Raw genomic sequence first — 26,711 nt, forward strand, 5'->3', positions numbered from 1 at the left:
CATCTCTGATCTGAATGAATAGCTGCATAGCTCCTAGTGCAGCATATGACACAGGAACATGTATACTGAGAAAGGCATTGTCAGTGTTTTTTTGAAAATATCAGCATTTTAGAAAAGTCAGTATTTTAGAAAAAAATCTAAATAAACTACATATATTTGATGACTGAAATTTAAACTAGTAATTAATTTTTTACCAGAGAAAACAGTTCAGAATCCTAGTCTACTATATATATACATATACACACACACATATATATACACACACACATATATATTATATGTATATATATAAAGACTCCCTGACAGTACTGGTCTAAAAACAAACAAAAAACAACACAAAAAGAGAAGGCTAATGAAAATTTGTAAAGGGAGGCCTGAGTCTGCAAATAGTCTAAAACAACAGCTCTGAGAAATATAAATACCCTTCTCATAATATCAATTACTCAACTGAAAAAAAATCTAACATTCTGAAAACCATGATCATAAGCCAAATATATCTGATATGCCTTCATATGACACATGGAGGAGAAACATACACATTCATAGGTTTTGAAATTCCTGTGGCCAATCTTGAATGAAGATGGGGAGAGTCTTTTATAGATAATGCAGACCAGGCCAGTGGTAACCAAGTGTGTCCTTCCAATATTTTTATGCCAGCCTGAAAATGGATTTATTGTGTCTTCCATATGAAAAAAGTCTTGGACTTCTGCCTGGATCTAGTGATATAAAGTGCTTCATGCATGCTGCAAGTATCTTTTGCTTCATTAGACTTTATTTTTATTTAGGCTGAGCAAGTCCAGGCACGTTGGTCAGAAATGCCTTCACTACTCCTTATCTGTATTTCTACTTCTGTCTATATATTGAGATGCCTGTTACAGGCATTTTTTGAAAACAGCATATTTCCTTTGTCCTTTCTACAGAAGCCCTAATTGTTCTCCTCTACACAACAGTTGATATTACACAACATGGGTGGCAGACCCTCATTCCTCTAGTATAATATAACCCATAGTCTCTTGCTCATCTTTTTAGGTTCACCCTCTCCCAACTGCAATTTACATTTCAAATTCCATGCATGACACCACATCCCCAAGGTGAAATTTGGATTACTTTCCTAGCATTTGAGAACATTTTACTCTCAAGGCATATCTGGAAAGTAATTTTCCACTAAAAAAATGAAGTAGTAATCGTATTATAATATTTGTGCTTTAAGATTTACACTGAATTTGCCTCATTCAGGGATATGGGGAAAATAGTAAGTAGTACCTACTTCTATTTCTTTAAGCACTATGGGAATGACAATGTGAACAAGTTCCCATGAAGCAATAAAGCTGCAGTTACACCATGTGCTATATACAGAAACTGCTCAGTGCAAGTTCTTACCAAAGGACAAATATGAGGTAGCCTATCGCTCAGTGAAAGTATGAAAAGTAATGTCTCAGTTACTGTAGCGTAGAAGAATGTACACAAGCAATCACTGTAGATTAACCAATAAACTGTAAATCTACATACTAACTGATTTTGCAGTAAGGTGTTCAAATAGCCATACCTCAATAAACTAACTGTTCTCAACTCAAAATAACAAGATCAGAAGGCTATACAGCCGCAACAAATTTAATAGCTTGACCAATTCAATACATCACTAAATTATAAAAAACAACACTAAAGTTGCTTGTGGAGAAGGTGTCAAATGGATGATATAGTTCTTTGACTTTAATGGAAGGGGGGAGGTAACACATTTAGCATTGAAAGTCTTCTAGTTTACTTACCATCTAGTGAATTAGAAGGAGGACTAATGATGTTATCTAGTGTACACGGACCCCTTGAGGACATAATTGGTGGAAAACCAGGCACAAGGCATGAAAATATTAATATTTGCTCTTCTGCACAGTTAGTCTGAAGTGCTTGAAGCCAAAGAAGAAACAGTCTGATTCCTTCACATCTTATCTACAAGGAGATGATTTTGTAGAAAATTACAGTAAAGCAAATTGAATGTACAGTAACACAATTAAATATTTAAGAAAAGGCGGAGTAAGTAGTTTCATCCCAATTACATACTAGTGAGTCTTTCAGTCATAACAAGAGTAATCACGTTATTAATTCAATCATGAGGATAGAAGGCAGGAGCAAGCTGTACTCAAGGCAATAGCACTCTGAGGAGGCAGTATTACCATTTCAATGTGAATCAGAGGCCACACAGTTCTGGATTCACTCCATTTCTTTGGGCCAATGTGTTCTACAGTCATCTTCACTTTCTGCCAAATGCAGCTTAGCTGTTCTCAAGGCTCAGAATCTCAACACTGACTTTGGAAGTACAACAGGAAATATAACCTATGACAAGGAGAGCTGCCAATACTGCATGCCTTTCTAAATGTGAAATCTTGGCCCCACAGAAGTCAAAGAAAATTACTGACCTCAAATTCAGTGGTATCAGAACATCATCTTGACAAGTAAGATGCAACAAAACCAGCCAAGGTAGAGCATTCAGTAAGCTTACTATGTTTACATTTTTTCTTTTTAATTAACTAAATACAATTTTTACCACTGTATTTGTAAAAAGAAGAGTGGATTCAAAACTAACAGGCAAACAAGAAAATGATACATTTAGTACAGCATATTTAAGGCTAGAAATATCTGAGGAAATAAAGTATTAACCCAAAGAAATGGATATCTTTTCCAAATATCTTTAGAAAGATTTTTAAAATAGCAAAGTGCCCAAAGAACAATCTAGGGTTACAATAACAAAATTTACAACTAAGTGGTGAATAAGTAAAATTATTACCCAAAATATAATAATCTGAAAAATACTGATACTAGAAATGCGTAAAGTAATATGCTTTATAGAAATTGAAAGAAATCTACTAGAAATACCTTGATAGAGTTTCCAGTGTGCAAAAGTTTCTTCAAAATGGACCCTGGATTAGAAAAATGAAATAGGCAAGCATCAAATATTAAGATGTCCACTTTTAGCCAGAATGCAAAAAGGTAAAACCCAAATGAATTTAACCACAACTATCATCATCATCTGGTGACTAGTGCTGTAATTTCAAATGTAATCTTTGCAGTGAGGTATTTTGTTTCTACACAGATAACTTTCTCATGTTATTTTTATTAAAAAATAAAATAACTCGGGGATGTTTTGACCTACCAGATTTGGATAAATGTTTTAAACAACTGTATTTAAAATTTTAGATAAATAACAAAGTAGCAAGTGGATTACAATACTTCCAATCTGTGGGCATAATGCATTCAAAACACACTAACATTGGCAATAATGATAAGGAAAAATGCTAGAAATCTAGTCCATATTCACATATATAAACAGCTAATATAACTATTAAAAATATGAAATCAATTGATTCTGTTTTTAAAAATACAAGGTCAACAGCACATATCTTCACATCTCACCTGAAATCAGGGAGAGATCATGCGTCGAATAGTTCAGTCAAAAAAAACAAAGTTGCAGGATTTTTTTAAAGCAAAGACTGAGAAAAACAACAATTTAGCACTCAGCTGTTACTTCTCCTGGATTTGAGAATTATGTGCATTACTTAAATGTGGTACTTTTCTCAAGATCTCACCATTTCACAATAATAAATGGAACTTATTAACATATTTGCAAATATGCATCAACACATCTGAACATTAAGCAGAGAGCAAATCACAAGGTATATTTGTAAACAATTGCATCACCAAATTCTGTAGCTCGTTTACCAAGTATAGCTAAACATTTATCCAAATAAGACTATTCAAAAGAAACAAATCTAAAGAATAATTTAGCTACAAAGCAACTGACTAAAACCAATTTGTACTGGTCTAATTTAGAGAAAATTGTAGTAAAGGGGTCAAACAGATGTCTCCTTTTATTTTTGTCAGTGCTAACTGGAAATTTGACAACAGCCCTTTCCTTGACCCTTAACTTCCACTCATTATTACTTATGCCACAGCAAATTCATTGTTCTGATGAAAAACACGGCAGCTGACAAGTCAGTGCTGGAAACCAAAGGAAACCAAAAAAAGGGGGGGGGGGAGGAGAAAAAGCAGAAAAGGAAAAGAAGAAAAAAAGACAACAGCCCCCCCCACCCCCCCAGCATTATCTGTCCAGTTTGCTTAAACAACAAAACAAGAACATTCTGCCCACATTGGAGGCATTCAGAAGCAGAATTTTCACAGCAGTTGCAAATTAAACATTGAATTCAAAGGAAATGATCCCGTTAAATTATTTCATTGAATTTCAAGTTGCTTCAACTATCAAGAGAAATATTTTACTTTCCAATGTTTCTGCATCCATGTTATTTCATTCAGTCTGGTCTAATGATCAAATGAAAAGAGAAATAAATTTTGCTTTCCAGTTCCTGTACATTACCACAGTGCCAAAACATTCACTGTAAGGCTCAGCAAGCATCTAAATCATTAAAAGGTAACTATCTTCAAACTAAAGACATTTAAACTTTTTATTCCCTAATATTAGAATCTAATATAAAAAAAATCAGTTCACTGCCCTATACTACCCATGGGAAACATGCCCCTTCAAAAATGGGATACTTGTTCAGAAAAGTTAACCTCATTTTTAAGATTTCCAAAATTCACAAGTGACTAAACCAAGCTTGTTAGCTATCTTATATGGTCTTTAGGCTTAAGGAAAAAGAACTATAGCAGAAGAATATTAAGTGTGTCAAGCCAAGCACATCTTAACTATGTTTGCTGACATCTTTATTCCTTTTTTTATGCATGTGTTGCATTACAGTCTTCAGTTAAATGTTTTTGATTCTCCTCAGAATACCTGCCTCAAAGCACACAGGATGGACAGGATGCTGAAGAAAAAAAGATAGCAGAACTTTAACTCCAGGACTTCTCTCTGTTGGGCTTCCTACTCCTTCCTTTGCTCTAGAGCTACGATATGTATAGTAAACAATTTAGGAGCACAGGAAAAGAACAGACAGCCCCCTTGACTGACCAAGTGAATGATATCAATATTTACCTCATGACTATCATAGCCACTGTGAATAATCTAATATGATGCCAGGCAAATCCTCCATTGTATGAGCATTAGTGAAAGATAACTGGGGTCAAACTTGAAGAACTGTGCAAATATAGAACTTGCGCTGTGGATTCATAACTTCAGTTATAAAGGCCAATAAAATTGTGAAGCATTCTTAAAAAAAAAAGGCCCAAGTGTTTTGATCACAAAAAAATTACTAAAAAGTTCATATTCTTGTCCTTAATCTCTCTGCTTCATCATCCCAGCTGTAAAACAGATTTTTTTCATTTAATTCTCACAAGCAGTGAGCAAATTCAGTGCTTCACTAATATTAATGAACGAAAGTACACTGAGAATAATACAAGAATATCACAGCAGAAATTAAGCTCTCATTCACTGCAGCAGTCCAGTGGTCTGCATTTAACATAGCCTATGCTCAACTGCTGAAACTCATCTGTAAGAGAAGACCCTGAACAGCCACCTAATTCAGAGAATAAATTTCCACAAATATAAAAATTTCAGGAGCATTTCTAGCAAAAGCAGCAGCAAGCTGGCAACTAAAGAGACATAAAAAAGGAACACTGAACTGTTTAATATTTTAGCAGGTAAAAACGTTTTTCACGTGATTCAAAACGTTTCAGCTGCAAGTCTAGTACTTCAGTAGTATTTATGTACTGGGCCACACTAAGTGATTCCACCATTAAAACAGATTCTGTTCTGTTAAAATAGAAGGACAATATCCTAAAATAACACAGATATAAACTTCAAGACTATTTTAAATGGTGTTACTAACCAGCTTTATTCATACAAAGAGATTACAAACCAGGATTTACCACTGTATAGACAAATTTAATTTGAAATTCAATCAAATCCAACTCTGAGAAATGACTACATAAAAAATTCCTTTTACTAGAGATATAGATATATATATAGATATATATAGATATATATATATAAAATTTTATTTTTTTTAAACATTCCTTCTTACCTATACTGCGAAAATGCCATCGATAAAAAATCCTCTCAGGTAGCAGCTGCAATATTTTCTGCAGGAAACAAAACGAAATAGTCAAAATTTCCATAATAAACTGGCTCATTCAGAGGATACAGAGAAACTAATACATAAAACATAAATGAATGGTAACATATATAAGGTAAAATAGAAAACAGATACCTATCATAACAAGGGTTCCTGCCTATTAATTTACTCTCGTTATAGAGAAAGATACCATGACACTGTCATGAAACTTTCCCTTTCCCAGTGCCTCGGAAAACCCTACTATTTCAGAATATAAACCGATTTGTGATGAAGAAGTTACAAATAAAACTTCTTTCCAAGAAGCTCACTTTGGGTTACATTTTTCTGAAGTAGCTGGTAATGACTTCTATTAGATTGATACAGTCCAGATTTTGCATTTCTGTAGTTTAGATTTGTTTTCTCACCAGCAAATGGAATCAGCTCTCCCAGCTAAGGCAGGCAGAGATGAACAGTGGTGCAGTTATTCTTAATGTGAACTGATTTACCTGCATTTTCAGCTGCTGAGTGAAACTGAGTCAAACTGCACAAAGCTAGACTAATTTAATTCACAGCAGATGCAGTTAACAAAGCACTCATGGGGAATAATACGCAGTGGTCTTCCTCTGTAGTTTTGGATGATCCTAACAGAGGCAGATCAAACAAAGAAAGAGGTTGTGGTCAAGACCATTTCCGCTTAGCTTTGTTACTCTACAGGGCTCCAACAAAGCAAAGCAATTTAAACATATGCTTAAGTGCTTTCTTAAATGGAGTCCTATAACCTTAGTTGCAAAGAACAGCTGGGGCCATCAGATGCTGTTCTTTGCCAGTGTATTGGACAGTAATGCTGTTTAATAATCTGGATAAATCAAAACTATCTGGAAGACTTACTTTGGTAAATATGGCTTTTAAATGAAGATTAAGTCAACAGTCCCAAGCAAAAAAAATTCCTTTTTTTTTTTTATTTTTTTTTTTATTTATTAGCACTATAGACTAGCACTTGGCAAGCAGGTGTAGCACATGACAAGTAATTTATTGCTGCCTAGCCCCTCTCTCTCTCTCTCAAAAAAGCAAGAGAACATACACCTTGTTTTATGTAGTGTTCACAGAACAATGAGTACGGAACTTACCACTTTTCAGCCAGTGAGATATGAATTTTAAGCAATTATAATTAAATGGGAAACTAGTTTTTAACATCTAGTTTGGGAAATAAAATTCTAATTAAACAATGCTGTACATGACTAACAATCAGTCCCTTGTAATTATCAAACAAAGTCATTGCAATAAACTTCTGCATAACAAAACACCATCAATTCTTCAGAAAAACTACATGCAGGATGCAAAATGAATGACAAATCATTTAAGCAATGGTGACCCATTTGTTGGTCTTTCACACATAAAAGCTCACAAGAGGAAACACATAGCCAAGAAGGCAAGAACTGACATTTTAGGCAAGCCTTCAGAGACAGCCAAGACATGAATCATTATTGCTGTTAACATGCTGAAGAGATGAAGTATGACAGACTACTATTTCTTTTTCTTTTTTTTTTTTGTACAAAGTACTTCAAAAGTTATAGACAACACTCACAGTCTTTTTGAAAATGGAACATTCTTCACTCCATAGCAGAAAACGAAAGTAATGACAAGTTCATAGACTTAGAGAACTAGACCTCAGGTCACACAGACAGACCAGTCTTCCTTTATATCTTTATCACAGCAAATATCCCCAAATAATATTTAGCCATTTTAGAAGTTTACCCAGCATTAAAAAAATGTATTTTTTTTATATATATACACACACATACACACATATATATATATCAAGTATATCCCTTCCATATTCTCATTGTATTTTGTTTCAACATTATTCCCAAAACTCCTTCCACAGGACAGGGACTGTGGGTTACCTTAGCAGCTGCAATTAAGAAATGGTTATGGGAGACACCCAGGGCCAGATGTCTAGCTCTTTGTCTATGGACGAGACCAATGCACTTGGAATGAAGAGATCTGACTGGCTAAAAATGAGGCCATGATTTTACATTTGGGGGTTTACCTTTTAGTTAAGGACCACGTTACTGCCAATCAGATTGCAGGATCCACAGATAAAGAATTATAGTTATCCATCTAAATATTAAAATACTAGCAGCCCACCATGTTTCAAGCCTATTTCTGGCATTAACCTTTACCTTATTTGGCAGGAGGGCAGCAAGGAGCTTCTAACCTAAATCATGATTACTTCAAGTCATTCTCAGTGTGTGGGTACTTTGCATACACAGACTTCAGTATGTAATCAGCCAAACGTTAGACCTATCAGACACCACAGACCCAAAGTGCAAAATGAAACACTGTATTAAACAAAATCCTAACACAATTGGCAACAAAAAACCTGACTGAACCCAAATATCAGAATACACTGCAGAGAAAAACCTTTGCATATCTCCATGTTTATTATTTAAAAAAAAACAAAAAACCACAAACTTCCATTGCTTAAGCCACTACAGCTTATAGCAACAAATATAGCAAAAGTACAGCAGATCATTACAGCAAAACTAATTTCCTTCCACGGATCACACTAAAAAGATCCTTTGGCTTCCCTTTGGATGTAAATTCCATCTCATCTGTTTTAAAAACACTGACTTCTGAGAACACTTCTGCTGTATCAGAAAATGAGGTAATAAAACTAGTGAAAGATGCATACCTTAGTATATTTCTGGTGTTAATGTAAAATTCTTCATTGTAAAGCAAAAATTATACTTAGAAAATATGTCTGACTCTCTATTGGACCTATACTTAAACACCAGGCATAGCATATTCACATATTATTAATGAAAGTCTGAAAATAATCTGACAATGCACAAATTGTGTCATGAAACAACAAATATTTTAGATTCAGAATGGACAGAAGCAAGTTAGGTATGGACAAAAACTTGCTTCTTTAAAATGTCCTTATAAACAGAGAACAAGACAAGTGACAAAGATTTCATACAAAATATAAAGCAAATTAAAATCTGCATTATAAATATGTATAGAAAAGAAAAATTAACAGCAAGATTAAATGCAAAACAAAGTCATCTGTACGTGCAATTATTCTAAACAAAACCAACTGATTTTCTTTTCAGGACTCTCAGTGAAGTTGCAAACCAAACAAATCCCACCAAACAGAAAAAGTGTTATTAGAGGAACATGCACCAGAAAAACAGGTTTCAGTAAGTTTTTATGTATGTACAAGATTACGCCTGATAGATACTGTTTCTTTTTGCAAATAAAATCTATTTCCCAAGCGCTTCAGCTCTCAGAGTAATTCAGTTCTTAGAGTAATTTTATAGTTTGAATATCCTAGTTGATTCAGTATCCAAATTAAAAATACCATTTGTTAGTTGCTTCAAAACACAACAGCACGTTCAAGGAAGCTAGGATTTACCTACGTTCTCCCTGCAAGCTGCAGAACTTATTAATTGCTAAATTAGAAAGCAATTTGCTGCATAAACATGTGAGCAAATCAAGAGAGGCCTGCTGCAGAATAACATCCAACTAGTCAAAAAACACATTAACATGTGAACACTCATGGACTACAATGCAGATTATGTAACTTTATGTGGTTCATGTATCACAGTCATATATTGCTGAATTTCTGAACCAATGCGGAGGCCTTCATAACAAAGAAAACCTGATACTGTTAAAAACTTGCATACTTTTGAAGCTTAGTACTGTTGCTGCTCATCAGCACTACTTTGCTCACGGCATTCAAAACATTTGAATTTCCAGACTAAGGAAACTATAGTTCTAACCTACTGCTTTAAAAGCTCAAGGAAGAGGGGAGGAAATAAAATAAATTCAAACAAAACAAAAGCACCCCACAAATTATAGAATATATGCTAATAATGTCATCTGGAAAAAGGGACAAAACACTGAATTCGCCAGCCAGCTTGTCTACAGCCAAAGACATTACCAAAAAGGGTCACAGAGTATGGAATATTTCATGCTGTAGTACATGGGAAGCTATACTGCTTGTCTGCAGCCTAAGAAAAACTACGCATTACCATCAACGCTAGATTTTGAATAATAAGTTCAATTGTAATCAGCATTTTCTTTCAGGGCTTTACAAGTATAGAAATTCTTAAAGCAAGGAAAAAAAACGTGCTACACAAGCACCATGCTAGAAGGTTTTGCATTTCTTTTAATGGGATCCAAACAGCTCCCTAAAAAAGCTCAATATGTGCAAGGCCAGAGGCATGACACCATGCAGTAATATCTTGCATGTTATACAGTTTCATCTAAACTTCCAGAAAGTGAACTTTGATGAGGTATATCAAAGCTGCATAATAACGAACCATTGTGAAAAAGAAGGTAAGAGCATCTCTCAACTGAGTACTACTCAACTTTAAGCTAGTCCAAAGCAAACCTGAAATACACAAATGCTGTAGCAAAGCCTGACAATCACCAGAAAAAGCAAGCTTAAGCTTTAAATTGCATGAAACTGGGAGGGTAGGGGGAGAAGGTAAGAACATGCTTATGGTGCTGGCCCCCTCTTCTCTCCCCCCCCCCCCCCCCCCCCCCCCGCAAAAAACCCCACAAAATTAAAAAAGCATCCTTGCCAGGTGACTGAACCAAAACTCTTCAAGGAGGTGAAATAAATTGTAAGAGGACAGAAGTTCCTATCTGAGAGTATCTTCCATATCCCTAGATCTTTTGATATAGCAAGAATGGAGACACTTTTAACTTGGATGATTGCAAGCCTCTCTCTTTCTCAATACCTCAAAAAACATGAAAAAATATGAATGCATTTTGAAAAAATGCACATATGCAATCACCTGTACAGTAGTAACAAACAGTAAAGTGAAGTCATTTTAAAATCATGTTAGATCATCAGCATCACAGCCACTACTCGAGATATTTCAAAGCTCTATGAAGTACTAGAATGAATATAAATAATCTAAGCTCAGAATGCACATTTGCTCCTGCAATGCAAAAAGCAGTTATGCTTAAATGTCTATACTATTAAATGGCAATTTTTGGATGTTACAAGTAAATTAAAAGTTAAGGCCACAATGCCTTTTTAATTAGTATTTTTTGCACGTATGCATTAGAGTCCCAAGACCAAGATGGTGTTATAGTGTGACATAATATTAGAAAAGTCATGAACTAGCACTGCTTGTTGTCCTTTCAACTTAGTAATTCTCAGAATGTATTCTTCACTCTCCCAACCTGGGATGATTAAAAAAATTGCTATTCCTATAAAACAAATGATAGTTTCTTCCACTCCAGTGCAGATCTTTAGCAATACCGCTGTGAATTCCAAACTGGCTATTGACATCTTGTTCGTACTTTCACAGTACACTAATGCGAAATATTTTAAGAAACCCCACAGTGTGAAATAATATTGCTTTTTCAGAAAACACATAGATCTATTTAATGCTTAGTGCTTTGCTGCATCTATATGGTAATCCATTACAGCACACTTGAAATAGAAATTAGGTATTACTACTGATCAACACATCAGGGTATCTGTCAGTTCTTTTAACTGATTATCCATAGTTCTTTTTCTTCTGGACTTACTGCATGACTAGGAATAATGTTAAGTTTAAATCTTAGTTTACACAGGATGCAGCTTTTTTAAAGATATATTTCTCTATTTTATCAAAGTAAAATAAAAAAAATACTAGGGTGTGTATTTCAACAGATTCACTCTGACTTAACTAATACTGCAATTTCTTGTAAAAAGGCTTTTATTCTTGCCAGCTTTGTTGAATCAGATTGTGATTGGTAGCCTTGCACCTATTACGTTACACACTACACTGTTTTAGAACGAAAAGACAGCTAAGGTACTTATCAAATCTTACACTGAAGATGCCTAGACCCTGAATGTTTTCCAGCTTAACTTGCACAAAACTGAAATGAGAAGCACTGTTGTTCTACCCGCCGTAGTTAGGAAAAGCTGTCCTGTAACACTGTATGCAGAGTGCCTTATTAAACAACGACAAAAAACAATGTTCTTGTTGGTTGCCTGTGAGTGCACATTCCTGGTCAATGACAAGTTCTGAATACTGTTAATTCCAGGGGGATGGACTCCCAGAAAAAGAATAGTGTTTTTGATACAATCTGTACACAACAAGAAGTTCCTATTAGGCAGCTAGCAGGTGGATCTACCTTAAGCCAAGTCAAAGGTAGAGCAGTGCACCTATGCCCTTATGTCCAAGTACTGTCTGCTTGGTGATGTCTGTACAAGAGTTTCAGAAGGTTCATTTAGTAAGATCTGCAGTAAATTAAAATCCTCCTGCTATTATTCACTGATTTAGGTGAAGTCAAGAGCTCAATGACATTAGTACGCCTGCAGCAAGTCAATCTAAATAAAGGGATATCCATTTGTTACATCGATAAAATATTTACAGTTATTTGTCAAGGGAGAACGTCTGCCCGAAGCATGTAAGCTACTCATTCTTCCTCCAGCAGGCATAACATAAGCAGTAAGATTTTTGAAGCAGACTATAAGCAACATACAGTTAGAACTTACAACAGAACACTGCAAGGGTAACAGCTATTTTAAGAGCAATAACAGACAAGCCAATCAGAATCATGGCAGAATAAACTAGAGGTAGTTCAGAAAGCCATTTTCTACATGTTGGAAAGAATCACCCTTCAAGCAGTTTTATTGTTATAAACAAATAAGCTCTTTTTACTCTATCAGTCTTAAGAATCAGTCAACCCAGTCTGCGTGACAGTGGCAATTACAGTATGTACTGGGCACCAATTGAAAAGCTGTAACAAAACCTAAAACCTGAATTTAAAGCAGAAACTCTTAATGGTAGTGTAATTTCAAGTTTTACATCACCTTACACAAGGGGAAATTAAGCCATCCTGCTGTATGGATATAAGAATACAAATAGTAAAAAAATGTTAAATAAAAGGATATCCTCAAGAAAGGGGAAGCCAGGACCTGTGGCAAAGAGAACTCAACAATATGTTGATTTGATTATTCCTGGCAAAGAAATTTGTGGGTACTTTTTACATTGTCCAGCTTCACTACACAATGTCATTGTGCAGAATTCAATTTTACTAATACATTTATTTAAATCAAAATGGAGCAAAGTAACAGAGGGCAACATCCCAGGATAAGCAAACCACTCTAAGAAAATGCTACAGATTAGAACTGGTTACAGAACTGGTAACATTATTAGAATGCAGTAGCAAATTTATAGGCTTCAAATATAAAAAGAACATCCTTTTGCAGAACCATAAGAATAGCAGGAAGCACAGCTCAAGTCTTTCCAAAAAATTATGAATGAAAACTACTGAAAGTTTCCCTGATGCAGATTTTTATGCAACAGAGGAGTTCTATATATTTGAAATATCCACAGCAATCTTAGTCTAGAGTGAAACAAAGTTTTGTATTTTAACTGATATTTATGTGTATTACTTCGCATTACTAAAAAAGAAGGGTATACTCCTAAGCTGCAGCAGTGAATAGTTTGATCAGGTCAAGCAGCTATCATAGCAGGCATTCTGACAGACGCAGCACATTTACTGCATATTGTCTGGAATCTACTTTTCAAAAGGCTTGCTCACAGACTATACTCTATTATAAACTTCTACTGAATTATCATGAGCACTTGCACAACAAGTAACTTGTGCACATCTGCAGCAATAAAATTTAGAATATACAGCTGCTTCTGTAACTATTACATTCAGATTCTGATAGCAGACCAATCAGTGTTTCAATGGATTTATACCACATCTTAATCTTCTGAGTATGGGGCCATGTGTAGTTTATATTTAGATGTGTTGCTAATGACAACAGTACTGTATTAAAACCAGTAGTTAGTGATACAAAATAAGCAGCTCAAAATATGTCTGACCATGTTCAAACAGTTTGTTAGTTATCTCTGGAAAAATGCTTACTGTCATACAAAAGCCAAGGCAGACTCATGAATTTGAGTTTGTCTCATATGAATACTGCCAAGGTTATTAGTACATTTATTTCCTTCTATTTTACATCTAATTAATATTTAAATCTGCTTGCTGTATACTTCATATTCAGGATACTCCAAAATATCCTGGGCACAATACACTGAAGTTTTGCTGCTGAACGTCTACAGAAGGTAGAAGGTCAAAACAGACAGATTCCTATATTCTAGTTTGATAACCATGCTTAGCCTCTCATTATTCCAGCAGTGCCAGGGGCATACAGAAGAAGGCTAGGCTTAACAAATAAGAGGGGCTAGAAGCAAAACCATACCAGGGCCAAGCCTTCAAGTCATGGAAAAGACTAATATGAGACACAATGTGAACACCTTCTGAAAATACATTACAACTCTACAGGTGACCAAACCTTGCCAATGGGAAAAACAGAAATTTTTCACATTGTTTCAGCCTCTTAGGTAAAGCTGGGAAAAATAATATAGATAATTGCAGGGGCTGTATCATTTCATGCATATCTATTTGGGAAGTGATAAGACCAAATCACCATTTAGAATATAAAACTGGATCTAAGAACTCCCTAATTGTAAAAAAATTTTTCCAAAATGAACTAATGTTAACATCTCATATTACTCCCTTTTGATTAATAATCCTTTGTTGATTAACATAGCGTTTGATACTATTATTAGGTGGCTAAGCAATGTAACTGATGTGAAAAATTAAGATTTCACTAAAAAGGAGGAGGAGCACTGCTTTTTAATTAGAACCAAGCCAACTTAGCTTTTAGAGCATTTGTGGAAAAGTGTTACTTTTATTTAAAATATACACTAGGTGTCACTCAAGAACAGCAGCAAAAATCCCAAACTACACTAGAAAAGGAAGTCATATAAGTTCCTCTCATAAGTATTTTTATTGATTCTTACATAGTTAACTCCCAGCACCTGGATTCAGGATGTGCTAATCCAAAGTAATTACCTACTTAGCTAATTAGAAGAAAACTCCAGGAAACCTGTTTCATGCTGACATCAAATTAAATATGGCAAGCTTAATAATCAATCAGGTTTGTTTCCTATGGCTTACAACAGGAATGTTTAATTCCTTGGCATTTACATTTTATCCTGTCCTACGTTCAGACACAAGTATTGTCGGTCTGCGCACTAGAAGGCCCTCTAAAGAGTTTTCTTCCTACAATGCATTAAGTTATCAAGCGTTAGAGATATAAATGGACTCTAAACTTACTTCCGGTAGATAAAACTGGTAAATGAAGCAGATTGCTCCAAATTTCACATAAATATCTTGATTACTTCTTCCTCAAAGCTGTTGATGACTGTTATATTATAACTCTTCAAGGTATGTATTTCAGTATGTCATATCCATCTGTGTCCTCTGAATTCCATGAGTTTTCACAGCTTTTGATACTCTTTACCAGCCTTTAAGATGTTATTTCCATAGAGCATTTAAATTCATGTTTAAAATTAACCACACACTTCAGCACATCTCTGTTCGACAAAATACAGACACACTCATATACCCAAGTTTTTCAGTGATGCTTAAGCGCACTACTAAGCGGTTTATTGAATCAGGACTAAAGTGACACATATGTTTGAACATAACTATGCATTTTTTCTTCTTCACATACTATATTCTCCTAATGTTTTTAACCCAAATAACAAAGTTATTAGCCACCCATTTTCAAGACACAGAAAACCCATCTATTCACTTTAGCTGGGTGAGTAAGCACTAGCTGTTTTCCATTCAAAAACATAGCTACAGAAATTTACTTACTTGTTCAAGACCACAGAGCAACTGTATTAATAAGTTACAATTAAAATCCACTGCCTCCCTCAGTCAATAAGGTGATACCTTCTCCATTTGGGGCTGCAGTGGGAGGAGGAAGTCCAACTTCTCCTACCACCAATACAGACTGAGTGGATATATTAGCTAATGTAACTTGACAGTGCCTCATATAAAAATCATAAAACAGGCTCTTTTGCTAATATTATAAGCAACAGAAGACAACTTGATTTTTAGATTTCAGTCTGAAAAGGTAGTCTTGTAGTTTAAGAAGGGAAGGAAGGCAGAAAATGAAGTGGCTAGAGCATAAAAGTCAGAAGATGAAACTGCAAAAACCCCCCAGGATTTCATATCATTTTCATGACCATTTTTCATACTACAGGCATGCTAGGCTAAATAGCAGCATTTCAGTAGTTATAATATTTATACTCATAATAAGCTACAAGTTAATGCAAAAATGAAGCCACATACTTCTGTAAGGGTGTTTTGTTTTGTTTCTTTAAGAAAGGTACTATAGGAGTTGAGAACAACGTTTACAATCCATTTTAATTTCAACTTCTAGGGTTCCATTGAAAGTTTATTTTTTCTACCACTCCTACCAAAAATAATCCACAATATAAACAAAGTTAGCACTTTGTATGTTACAGTTTCATCTGCTCCAGTGACACTTGCTCATATCCAAATATATTTGGACAATAACTATACCCTAACTAAAGAGGTCCCCGGTTAAAATGATCTATCACAGTTCTATTCTTCTTTAATTAAATTAAAGCCATCCTAATTTGATTAAGCAAAAGTTAGGTAGTTAACATTTCTTCCATAGCCACTGTAAATGATATAAACAGCCCAAGTGCTGGTAATGTTTTACTCCCAGAAGCAAATCAGGATACTCCACTGAATTAAAAGAGTGAAGCAAATTAACATTTCACACACTCAGATCAAACTGATACACAGTAGCTGACAACTCTCATCCTTTTATTTTCATGGTATTGCAAGACCAAATACTGCAATCATAACAGATGCCTCCACCTGAAATGGATGGAACCCAAATTCCTCCTGTTACATGTTCAAAATAGACCAACACTGAACTTCATATTGACAAAACATAGGAAAAAAAGGTACTATTAAGTACTCCCTTGAACCAGCCCTCTCCCCATGCAATGCAAAAGATCTATTTAATGGGGAAGGAAAGGGGGAGGACTATTTTGAAAACTTTAGCCTACCAGAGGCTAGGCATCTCCCACATTATACAGAAAAACAGAGCATTTTCATGGAGTTCACCCTTAATTAAGATGTATATATTATTGTATGGTTTTCAATTTATTCTGAAAGAAATATGGGTGTATCCAAGACTCTGACTTAAACCTGAAAGATGGAAGTGAGCTTTAGAGCTCTTTCTTCTCCCAATCCTGCTCCTCTTGATTTCTTGATTTTTTTAAGATTATTATATTTCAACAATACCACTTTCATGTAATCTCAAAGAATCAAGTCTTTAAGGTTTTACGGTACAGTAGCATCACAGAAAAAGTTACATGTTCTCAACTTAATTGTTAAAAAAATTCCAAATAAAATTTCTGTTCTTAAAAGCAAAGTGCAACACTTATAACATTTACATCTCAAAATGAGGTTACAGAAGTTGAATAAAAATTAGGTCCACTCCTCAATTTCACAAATAAGATGAGTATTTCTCTAATATTTTCTTTATACCAGAATAATGAAGAGTTTGTAATTTATTATCTTCTGCATCAGTTGAAACAAACACTTCATAATATTTGGACATTCTTACCAATGTTCCAGCAAAAAGATTATTTCAACCAAATGCCTTTTAAATATTTCCATCACAAGAAGGTATTAAGGAACAAGTATTTGTTACCATACCAAGAGTTCCATAATTGCAGCAACACAGATTTTCACCTTTATGGATGGAAAACAGTGCTGCACAACACTCAAATTCAACACCACTGCTGTAACTACATAAGGCTTCTTCTCAAGTTACTGGGACTAGGAGTGAAACAGACGAGTTCCAGCTAAGCATATCTAGGACAGGCTTCGAATGCTCCTGCACTGAAATTACCCTCAACTCCTCACCAACAGTCAGAGCAGCAACAGTAGTCATGAGCGTAAGGAAAGGATACTTTATGTTGCATGACAGTGGTAGCCTGATGACATCCAGTCAAGAATTAATTTGGGGAAGCTTTTCTCCTTCTGCTACACCACTCCTAGACACCACATCAGAATCATTTCACCCATTTTCATTATCCCTATGACCTGGGGTTAAGGGTGAAGAGTATTTCAGGAGTCAGAAGCTTGACAGACAGACTGCCAAGAGGCAAAGCTCAGAACCACTACCTTGTAGGGAAGTTAGAAGTCATTTGTTAGAAGAGAAAACCATAAAACAGACATGGTATAAGCACCTGTGACAAAAGACTGTGAGAGAAAAATTAGCTAAGCTAGCACTGAAACAAGAAATATACAGATGACAAGATCCCTCTCACTAGCACATCCTTCGACTCCCCATATCACCATCAGACTTTCAGGTCCAAACATTCCTCAGACCTGAAGTGTTTGCATATGCAGAAGTTGCAGCAAAGCACATTTCAACAGTTAGAGGAAGCATATTCCAGTCTGGTAAGCCTCGTGTGGTTATAACGGAATTTCAAATTTGCTGTGGTGACGACTTCAAAACCACACAGAATTTTCCTTTATATTCTTGAAAACAAGCCAACTAAAGGCTCGTTTTGATGGTTACATTGAAACTAATATGGAAAGCCCCCATAACTAGGCTTAGCTACACTTAACCTGCTTTTTACATTTCTTTTTCTTCTATGAAATCCCAAATTTGCATCAAACCCCATTGATGCTTGAATATATTGTTCAAAAATGGATAACATGAACTGGAAAACGAATTTGACTTTGCTAGCTGAAGTCCAAGTATTACAGTCCAAGACAACCTCAATGGAGACCATGTCGCAAGAGAATTTTGGATAGTAAAGAAGAAAAAGGCTAAATCTTGAAGTAAGGCTTATTCTGCTACCAATTCTAATTTTAGCAATTTTAATTTTTGTTTGCATTTCATCATTATAGACATGACTTGCAGATGACTTAGCAAATATACAGACAGACATATACTCAAGGAACTTGACTTGAGTTACAGGAGGTGACATAACTGTTTATAAATGATATTCTACTCATAATTAAGAGCCATACCTTCTTACCAAGAAGCTACCCACCTTCTTTAAAGTTCTAAAGTACTCTCATTCACTCTTTTCAAAATATGAAATTTTGACTGGCTATGTTAAACTTTCTCCCTCATATTACAAACTACCACAACATCAAGTGTGCTCAGTACTCTGGAAAAATTAGAAAGGACAAGGAAACTGAATGATTTGTAATATACTTAGAAGTGACGCACCACTTTTATATCCTGAAGAGATTATCAGTCAAGAACTGCAAGGGGAACTATAATAGGCACACTGCTGCTGCAGTACAAACTCACTACATGAGATTTATTTCAGAATTAAGCACCTATGTTTTTATGTCTGTAAAATATTTATGATCTAACAGAATAAGATTTTTAGTTAATCTTTCCATTAAAATGTTTCAGGAAGCCTCAATGGCTGAAGCTCAGAAGTCTTTTTTTTTTTGTTCAATCAGCCTGTCTTCCAGCTGAGGAGAAAAATTAAGAAAATACTACTTGAGCACATATGACAGGGTTCTAAGCCAGATTTCAGACAGCTCTGCAAGCTAAATTAGTTTACTTGTCTTTGATAAAAATCTCTTAATTCTGCATATTCACTCAAGCCAGACATTCCCATGGCATAATATACATTCTATTGTTTTTTGTATCTGAAAACTTAATATAGACCCTAGTTCTCTTCTGCCTTTCACCTTCTATAGTCATGGACACTGTCATTTCATAGATCTCTTATCACCTCTCATTGTAAAGGTGCAAGTAAGCATATAATGACTAAGTTTTAAAACAAAAATTAGCTCCATGGTGTGGAGAACTTACTTCAAAAAGAAAGAGAATGGAGTCCAGCTCCTCCCTTTGTGATTTACTTCCTGCAAGACAAAACAATAGGCTACCATAAATAAATGGTTTGATGATAAGACAGCTATAAAGTTATAATTTTCCTATTCCACTGACGTCAAGGATGTTGAACTCAGTTCATTATTCTTCATCTTTCTCTCATGTCAAGAAGAGTAAGATGCTCTCAATTTCCAGTGCCTCTTTCAATTATTAAAGAGGAACATCTTTAGTTCCAAATCTACAAAGTATTATCATTGTGCTCATCTTCAAACAAGTGGCTATTTCTACTGACATATCTTCAACATTGAAAACTGTTCTGTGGATTTCAGGTAAGATGTTCAGTTGAACAGACATATGTGTATGCAGGACGAAGGCCTTCATAATTTCACAAGATCTGATTTTTGTGCTGAAGTGACACTTAAAGCCATAAACTTCTATTTAAAATCCTTTTCAGTTACCAATGACAGTTCAGCCCATCATTTTCCATGCTTGTCTCTCTTCTGATACCACAAAATTAAGATGGTTACTAATACTGTACTTCATGAAACTGTAAATATACATAATTGTGGATTACATATACTCATTAGATAACAGAATCTAACAGAATACTTTCGCAAACAGTTACAGAAAACTGATTCAACAAAATGTCTGGCAAAACTCTAGAACTTACCTTTTTGTTTCAAGCTATTTTCCAGTGTTATGAAGTTTTCATAGAAGATAAAATAAATTTGAGAATAATTGTTCTCAAAAAATTGCTTCAGGTCACTTCCATCCACAATATCTGAGGAGAGGAACAAACTGAGTTATTACAAAACATCAGAAACCCAAAAAAGTTTTTTTAAACACACACTTAGTATAATAGAATAAAATAAATGTAGTAAAAAACAATTATGACTATTTCATTTCTAAAAAAGTGGCCATATATCACCTCTATAGAAATTCTTAATCTGAGAGAAACGTTTTTGTTATCCAATATTAAGACTGTCTGTTACTAAAAGAATTCCCCAGTTCTTTAAACATAGATTACATACATCATTATTCCAAATTTGATGCTTCTTGCTAAACAGAGGTATACATTACTGAAGATTCTCCTCTGTGACCCAAACTTTAGAGTAGAGGAATTGAACTGGAATGCAGCAAAGGTACTATATGGCTGAGCCACAGAGTTACATAGTTCAATTCACTTGACAGCTGAGGGAGTGGGAACTCCAGTGAAATTGAGTTTGCACAGTAACAGAAACCGCTAGGAAACTGCTAGCAGAAACCCACTTCTTTGTTTGGGTTGCCACAGAAGCTTTCAGATCTCCCTCTCTGGTCATACTTTGCTTTGAAATCAGCTGCTTGCATTCACCTATACAATAAACAACTTGAAGAATATAGATGACTTTAATAAAGATCTCGAGTAACAGGAGTCCTGGGGGAGCAAAAGTGCGTGTGTGGGGGGAGGTATTACTTCGCACCCTTTTGGATCTAGTGAAATGGCTAAGATACTGGATTGGAAGGGCTACAACCTCATCTTACCAGCATAACAAGACTATAGTCATAGCCCTGGTCCTAGAGCAGGGGGGAAAGAAAAAGGAAGGGAAAAAAGGAAGAAGAAGGGAAAAAAAAAAAAAAAAAAAAAACCAACAGCACCCACACCCAGAAACCCCCAGCACTTGGCGGGGGGGAAGGGGATTAAAACTGCAAACATAGGTGACTGAGTTCTGGAAAGACCTTCCAGAATAGAAAACTTTCTCCAAATGATGGATGAAGCATTCTGCTAGATACTGACATATTGCTTTACTCTAGTTCAAGGTAGCCACGGAGACCCACTGCCTACCTAAACAACATCAGAAAGAAGATGAAAGATTAATCTAGCATCAAAGAATGAACAAAGCTCAGGTACATTCAGTCTAAAAAACAGAAGAAAAGCAGACTCAGTTGTCATTCAGTTGTACAATTAGTAGTGATTCAGAATGTCAAAATTCATTAAAGAGCACAACCTGCTCTTTTATAGGGACACAAGGGCCAAGTCCAGATTGGAGCCTGATGCAAGCCAGCTAAAACACACCACTAGAAGAAGTTAAAAGTTTTGCAAAAAACAAAAAGCATTTCCCCCTCCTAATCCCCTGGCAAAAAGCTGGGGCTAAAGCAGGGTATCATCAGAGAGGGAAGACAACGGCAAGCTTTAACCTTGGTATTATCCCTGTGAAGGTGATATTTTGCCAGCTAATGATGACCAGAAGCGATCCAGAAGATTAGGATTAACAGACTAGGCAGAACAATCTTGGAGAAGGCTCATTCATATCATCAAAGGAAGACCCAAAAGACCTGAAGTTACCAGCAGTTACTCTCAGTACCCGCTCAGCTAATGAGGATAGCTACCTCTCCCAGGTTTTGATGACCTTGTCCTAAACATGCCAAACATCAAAGTGGTTGAACTGCATACTGTGAGTATATACAATTCATTAAAAGAGATGGAGAGAAGACAGTAGGACCCATAACCAAACATACAAGTAAAGATGATTATGGGAACCTGTGATGTTTGTCATTTTTCACCAGGACACAAAACAAAAGCCTTAAGAACACACTTTGGTAAACCCATTACTTTTTAGCCTGTTCGGTAGCTGATGACACTAACAAAGAGTCCTTCATGAACAATTTTTAAGTTAATATGTCAATTATACACTACTCAGTAGCCACTATGCAAGGAACTGAGACAATACGAAGAATCCTTGGCAAGCCTGACAGAACGCACATGCGTGTGCGCACATATACACACACACACACAAGTCTTCCTTCAAGGGTAGGATAGCGCTTGTATATTAAGCGGAGAAAGCCTGTAAGACAGCTGTTCAAAAATATCTTTGAGAAAAGGGGCAAAACCCAATGGAGACTAGAACAGAGTCTTTTTCATGAGGAGCTGCTAGAGTACTTCCAGTGCTTTGTTGAAATGGACAGTGTACAGAAATGTACATGAACATACAGAGTTTGTGAGACTAAGGAGCTTGAGAAAACCAATTTTTGGTGCCTTCCTGAGGAACTGCAACAGGGGATCTGTTCCCAGTAATAAAAGCAGTTTTTGTGCACAACAGCTGGGAGAACACCACAGCAATCCAGGGAGGAATGGACAGCTAGCTGACAAGGGATACTTGGGCATCAGACAACATCCTATCCATTCTGCTAGACACAGGGAGGTAAGATCATGCAGGTAACAATCAGTCCCATTCACAGGAAAGAGCTCTAGTTTTCTGGCTGTCAGCAATCCCTTTGGGTAAATGTACTCAAGATGACAATCTTTTCTGCTAGTTCCTTAACTTTCTCCTACTTGAGGATCAACTTCAAAGACTATCATGCAGAATAAGTTCCTTTGATTTGTCTCTCAACTGGGAAGGTACATTCTTAAGAAAGCAGAGACTGATGCAGAGAGGAAACTTACTGTTGTAGCCTTAATGTTTTGCATATTCATTTAAATGTCTTAGATATTGAACATAAAAAGTGAAAGAACCATGCAAAAATTTCATAGCATTTAAATGACTGATACCTAACGATTAAAAACAGTAAAACTTACCCTTACTGAGCAGCAGGAAGGCACATGGGAATTTTAGACAGCACTGGTAAAGTGATCTTTTTACATGATGTGTAAAAGTATGATCAGCTCCCAATGTAACATTGATTCCTGAATGAGTTAGACTCTGGCACTGTATTACTGTAGCACAAATATAATCAACTGAGTCTAAACTTTCATAGTTATTTAAATAAAACAAATTGACTGGGAGTCTGGCCAAAACATTTCATAGGTAGCAGCATGTTACAAGGAAAAAAGGACAGAAGCACCTAGGAAGTAGTCACACTTAATTTCTGAATGTCATCAGTTGTACCAGCCGAAAATGTTGCATTAAAAAGAAAGGTCAAATTCATGTATTTTTATTTGTAATGAAGCTTAAAGTCACAGATTTTTTTAATTAGTCAAGCATATAATCTGTATATTTACTGCAAACACCTTGATTCAATTTTCTGTAATTAAAAATTTGTCCTGGAGAGACACTTGACAAAAGAAAGTTTATTTTTACTTTCATGACGAATTTAATTCAGTAATCCGACCCTCTACAGGGTTAGACTTGTATCAAACAGACAGTAAATTGTTTCAGTAAACTAAAAGAATCCTAACACCAAACATCCCATCTAAACAGATCAAAGTTAAGATTGCCAGTAAGATCAAATGGGAGTACATTAGAGAGTAAAGTTATTGATTACAAAAATATATATTGCTTAAGGGCCAGAGAAATTTCTTGTCATGTTTTTCAGGATACAGTATAGAAACCATACAATCACAAAAACACAGACTGGCACTGAAGCAAAGGAGGAGGAAGAGCACCACACTGCAGAGTACCACTGTGACATAATAAATATTGATATCTGAAGACTTTCATTACCACAGCTAAATGTGAAATCTGATTAAACATGAGTTTTAATATACATTTAGAAGTAATTACACTGGGAAAACAAATGACTCTAGGAATAAGTTGATATACTTTCATAAATTAAACCAAATATTGAAGAATTAAGAGATGCCAAGAGAAAAGTTAGGTTTTTAATTTAGCATGAGAATCCAAGAACCTAAATCGCAAACTAACAAACCACCTTGGTAGGAGATACTCCTAGACTACTTAGCCATTTCTTCAATGGTTTTCAGTTATACTTCATGTTACTGATATCCTACAGCAGAAATTAAAGATGAATGGAAGCCCTACAACTACTTCTGTCCTACCATGTTAAATGAATGCATGGAATGTGTCAGCAACCTCAAACGAAAGAGGCGAATAGAAGAGGAATGGTACTAAGGAGAATAGAGTTAATCTCAATAAGCTAATGATAAGCAACAGTTCTCAGGGGCCTGAAACAACCTATGAGAGACTGCGGTGTCCTCTCCTTTTCCTTTACTCACTAAAGCATACTGAAATCAGTACTCTACAGCCAAAGAGGGTACTATTTAGCATTCAGTTTAACTCAAGATTTAGAGGTGCTGAGTGGGGCAGTAAAAGCCTGCAGCACAGCCCCTCTACAGTATCACAAGGCTTTAACAGCTGCCTTGGCTCCTTCAGCAGAGGGAAACAACTTTGAGGTAGAGAGTTTATTAATATTATAATAATGTTGCTGCTGTACATCAGTGTTTTTCTTCCTTCTCCAATTTCCCCAGCATTAAAGTAAGATTTTCTGCTCTTCATTGTAAGAGAACTGAAATGCATAAAAGGAAAGAACAAACATACTTTGAGTCAATTTGATGAGTCTGGGGTCTCTGATTTTTAAAAATGAAGAATTTCTATCACAGGAGTAGCAGCTAACACATATTTAAAGAGAGTTGTTATTCTTATTAGTTAATAATTTTACCCATGATGTATATGAAACTGGATAGGAGCTGAAGTTTTAATTAAAAAAACAGTATCATAGAACTGTTCTATCTAATAAATAGAACTACTGGGAACAAACTGAATTGGTCAGAAAAAAAAACAGTATCATAGAACTGTTCTATCTAATAAATAGAACTACTGGGAACAAACTGAATTGGTCAGAAAAAAATAACTGTAAGAAAATATTTTGAATGTATATCTAATGCTTGAAACAGAGATCATAGATGACTAAGAGACCAAATGTATTGCTTTTTCCATCTCTTTTGAAAAAGCAGTCAAGAAATATTTTTGAAAAACTGATCCTGTATCTTTCAGGTTTTTACAATTAAAGTCTTCGTCATCTCTCCATCTTTAAAATCCACAGACTAGGATACTTCTCCAAGTTTTTTTTCATTCACTTCTGATTTTAAAAGCAGCCTATATGAGAAAATAGTCTACATAATACCTTTTAATGACAGTTTTGCCATCTAATCAGATTGTTTCCATATCACCAAAACACAAGCATGTACTTTTTTGGGGAAAAAAAAAAAAAGAATACCAGCTATGGTTTATATATACAGACTGCAAATCCAGTTAAGTTTATCGCACAGTCAGACCATTTTAAAAAAAAGTACATTTTCGGTTCATTTTAAAAAATCCCCTAGGCTTCAACTTGCTTTCCAAGAAAAAAATCTTACATATGCAAATGTAACATTTGCAAAACACACTTTAGTTTTGTTTGTTCCTTATCATAATTGTTTTTGTCACAAAGAGACACACTTAGATGATTCCACCCAGCAGTAAAAGGATAAAGAGCAAGAATTATTAACAACATTCCTTCCTATTGAAGTTTCACTTCTCAAGGAAGTTGTTCATTAATCAGGATTACGAAGCTGATTACAGCAAGACCACCCAATAATATCAGATCACTACAGAGAAAAGAATGAAATTAGGTATTAATATATATTTAAAAAAAAAAAAAAAAAAAAAAGCATAGTTCTTGGCTATTCAGTAGTTAGGCTTTGCTTGGTTGGTTGTATTATGAAAACAATTAGCCCTTGGTAACTGTTCTGCATGATATTTGTTTCCTGCAAACTGCTGGTCTTGAATTTGCAAGCTATGTGTAATTATTCCTCTCTATGAATGCCTTCTATTAAGCACACCACTAGGGGAAAAACAAGGCTTTCATTTACAAAGATTTCATATGAAAGAATGAGGTCATTAAAAACAAAATAAAAATGAAGTTTCCCTTTAAATTGTGAAAGGAGGAGAAAGGAACTGCCCAATCATAAAAGTAAGTTCTCCTTTACTAAAAATGTGGTATTTAGGTGGTTATCAACCTGTTATTCTGGGACAAGCACACATTCTTACATACATGCTTTCTCTATTAAACTATTTTGTTCCTTATATTCTTTTGCATGGTAGAGGAAAAACTCCTCATAAACCTAAATGATAAAAGGCCAAAAACAACACTCCCATTTACTAACCTAGAAACATATCTGCACTGCAAGTAAGATTTTCTTGCAATTCTGCATGCAAGTTGTCATCTGATACAACTGCCCACTTAAAACAAAAAAAAGACAGAAAAAAAAAAAAAATCACACAACC

At 35.3% G+C, this 26,711-nt stretch overlaps 1 protein-coding gene across 4 annotated transcripts in view; it reads right to left on the bottom strand.

The window, feature by feature from the left end:
- Positions 1–26,711, bottom strand: part of RALGAPA2 (Ral GTPase activating protein catalytic subunit alpha 2) — a 186,496-nt gene that overhangs the window by 149,751 nt on the left and 10,034 nt on the right. For all 4 annotated transcript variants that reach the window (XM_026107450.2, XM_064509890.1, XM_064509889.1 and 1 more), the window contains exons 2-6: positions 20,402–20,512; positions 19,714–19,763; positions 5,967–6,024; positions 2,869–2,912; positions 1,767–1,944 (exon numbers count right to left, since the gene is read on the bottom strand). In XM_026107450.2, the coding sequence (XP_025963235.2) occupies positions 1,767–1,944; positions 2,869–2,912; positions 5,967–6,024; positions 19,714–19,763; positions 20,402–20,512 (441 nt within the window). The remainder of the gene's footprint in view (positions 1–1,766; positions 1,945–2,868; positions 2,913–5,966; positions 6,025–19,713; positions 19,764–20,401; positions 20,513–26,711) is intronic.

Source organism: Dromaius novaehollandiae, chromosome 3, assembly GCF_036370855.1.
Source record: "Dromaius novaehollandiae isolate bDroNov1 chromosome 3, bDroNov1.hap1, whole genome shotgun sequence".
NCBI lineage: Eukaryota > Metazoa > Chordata > Aves > Casuariiformes > Dromaiidae > Dromaius > Dromaius novaehollandiae.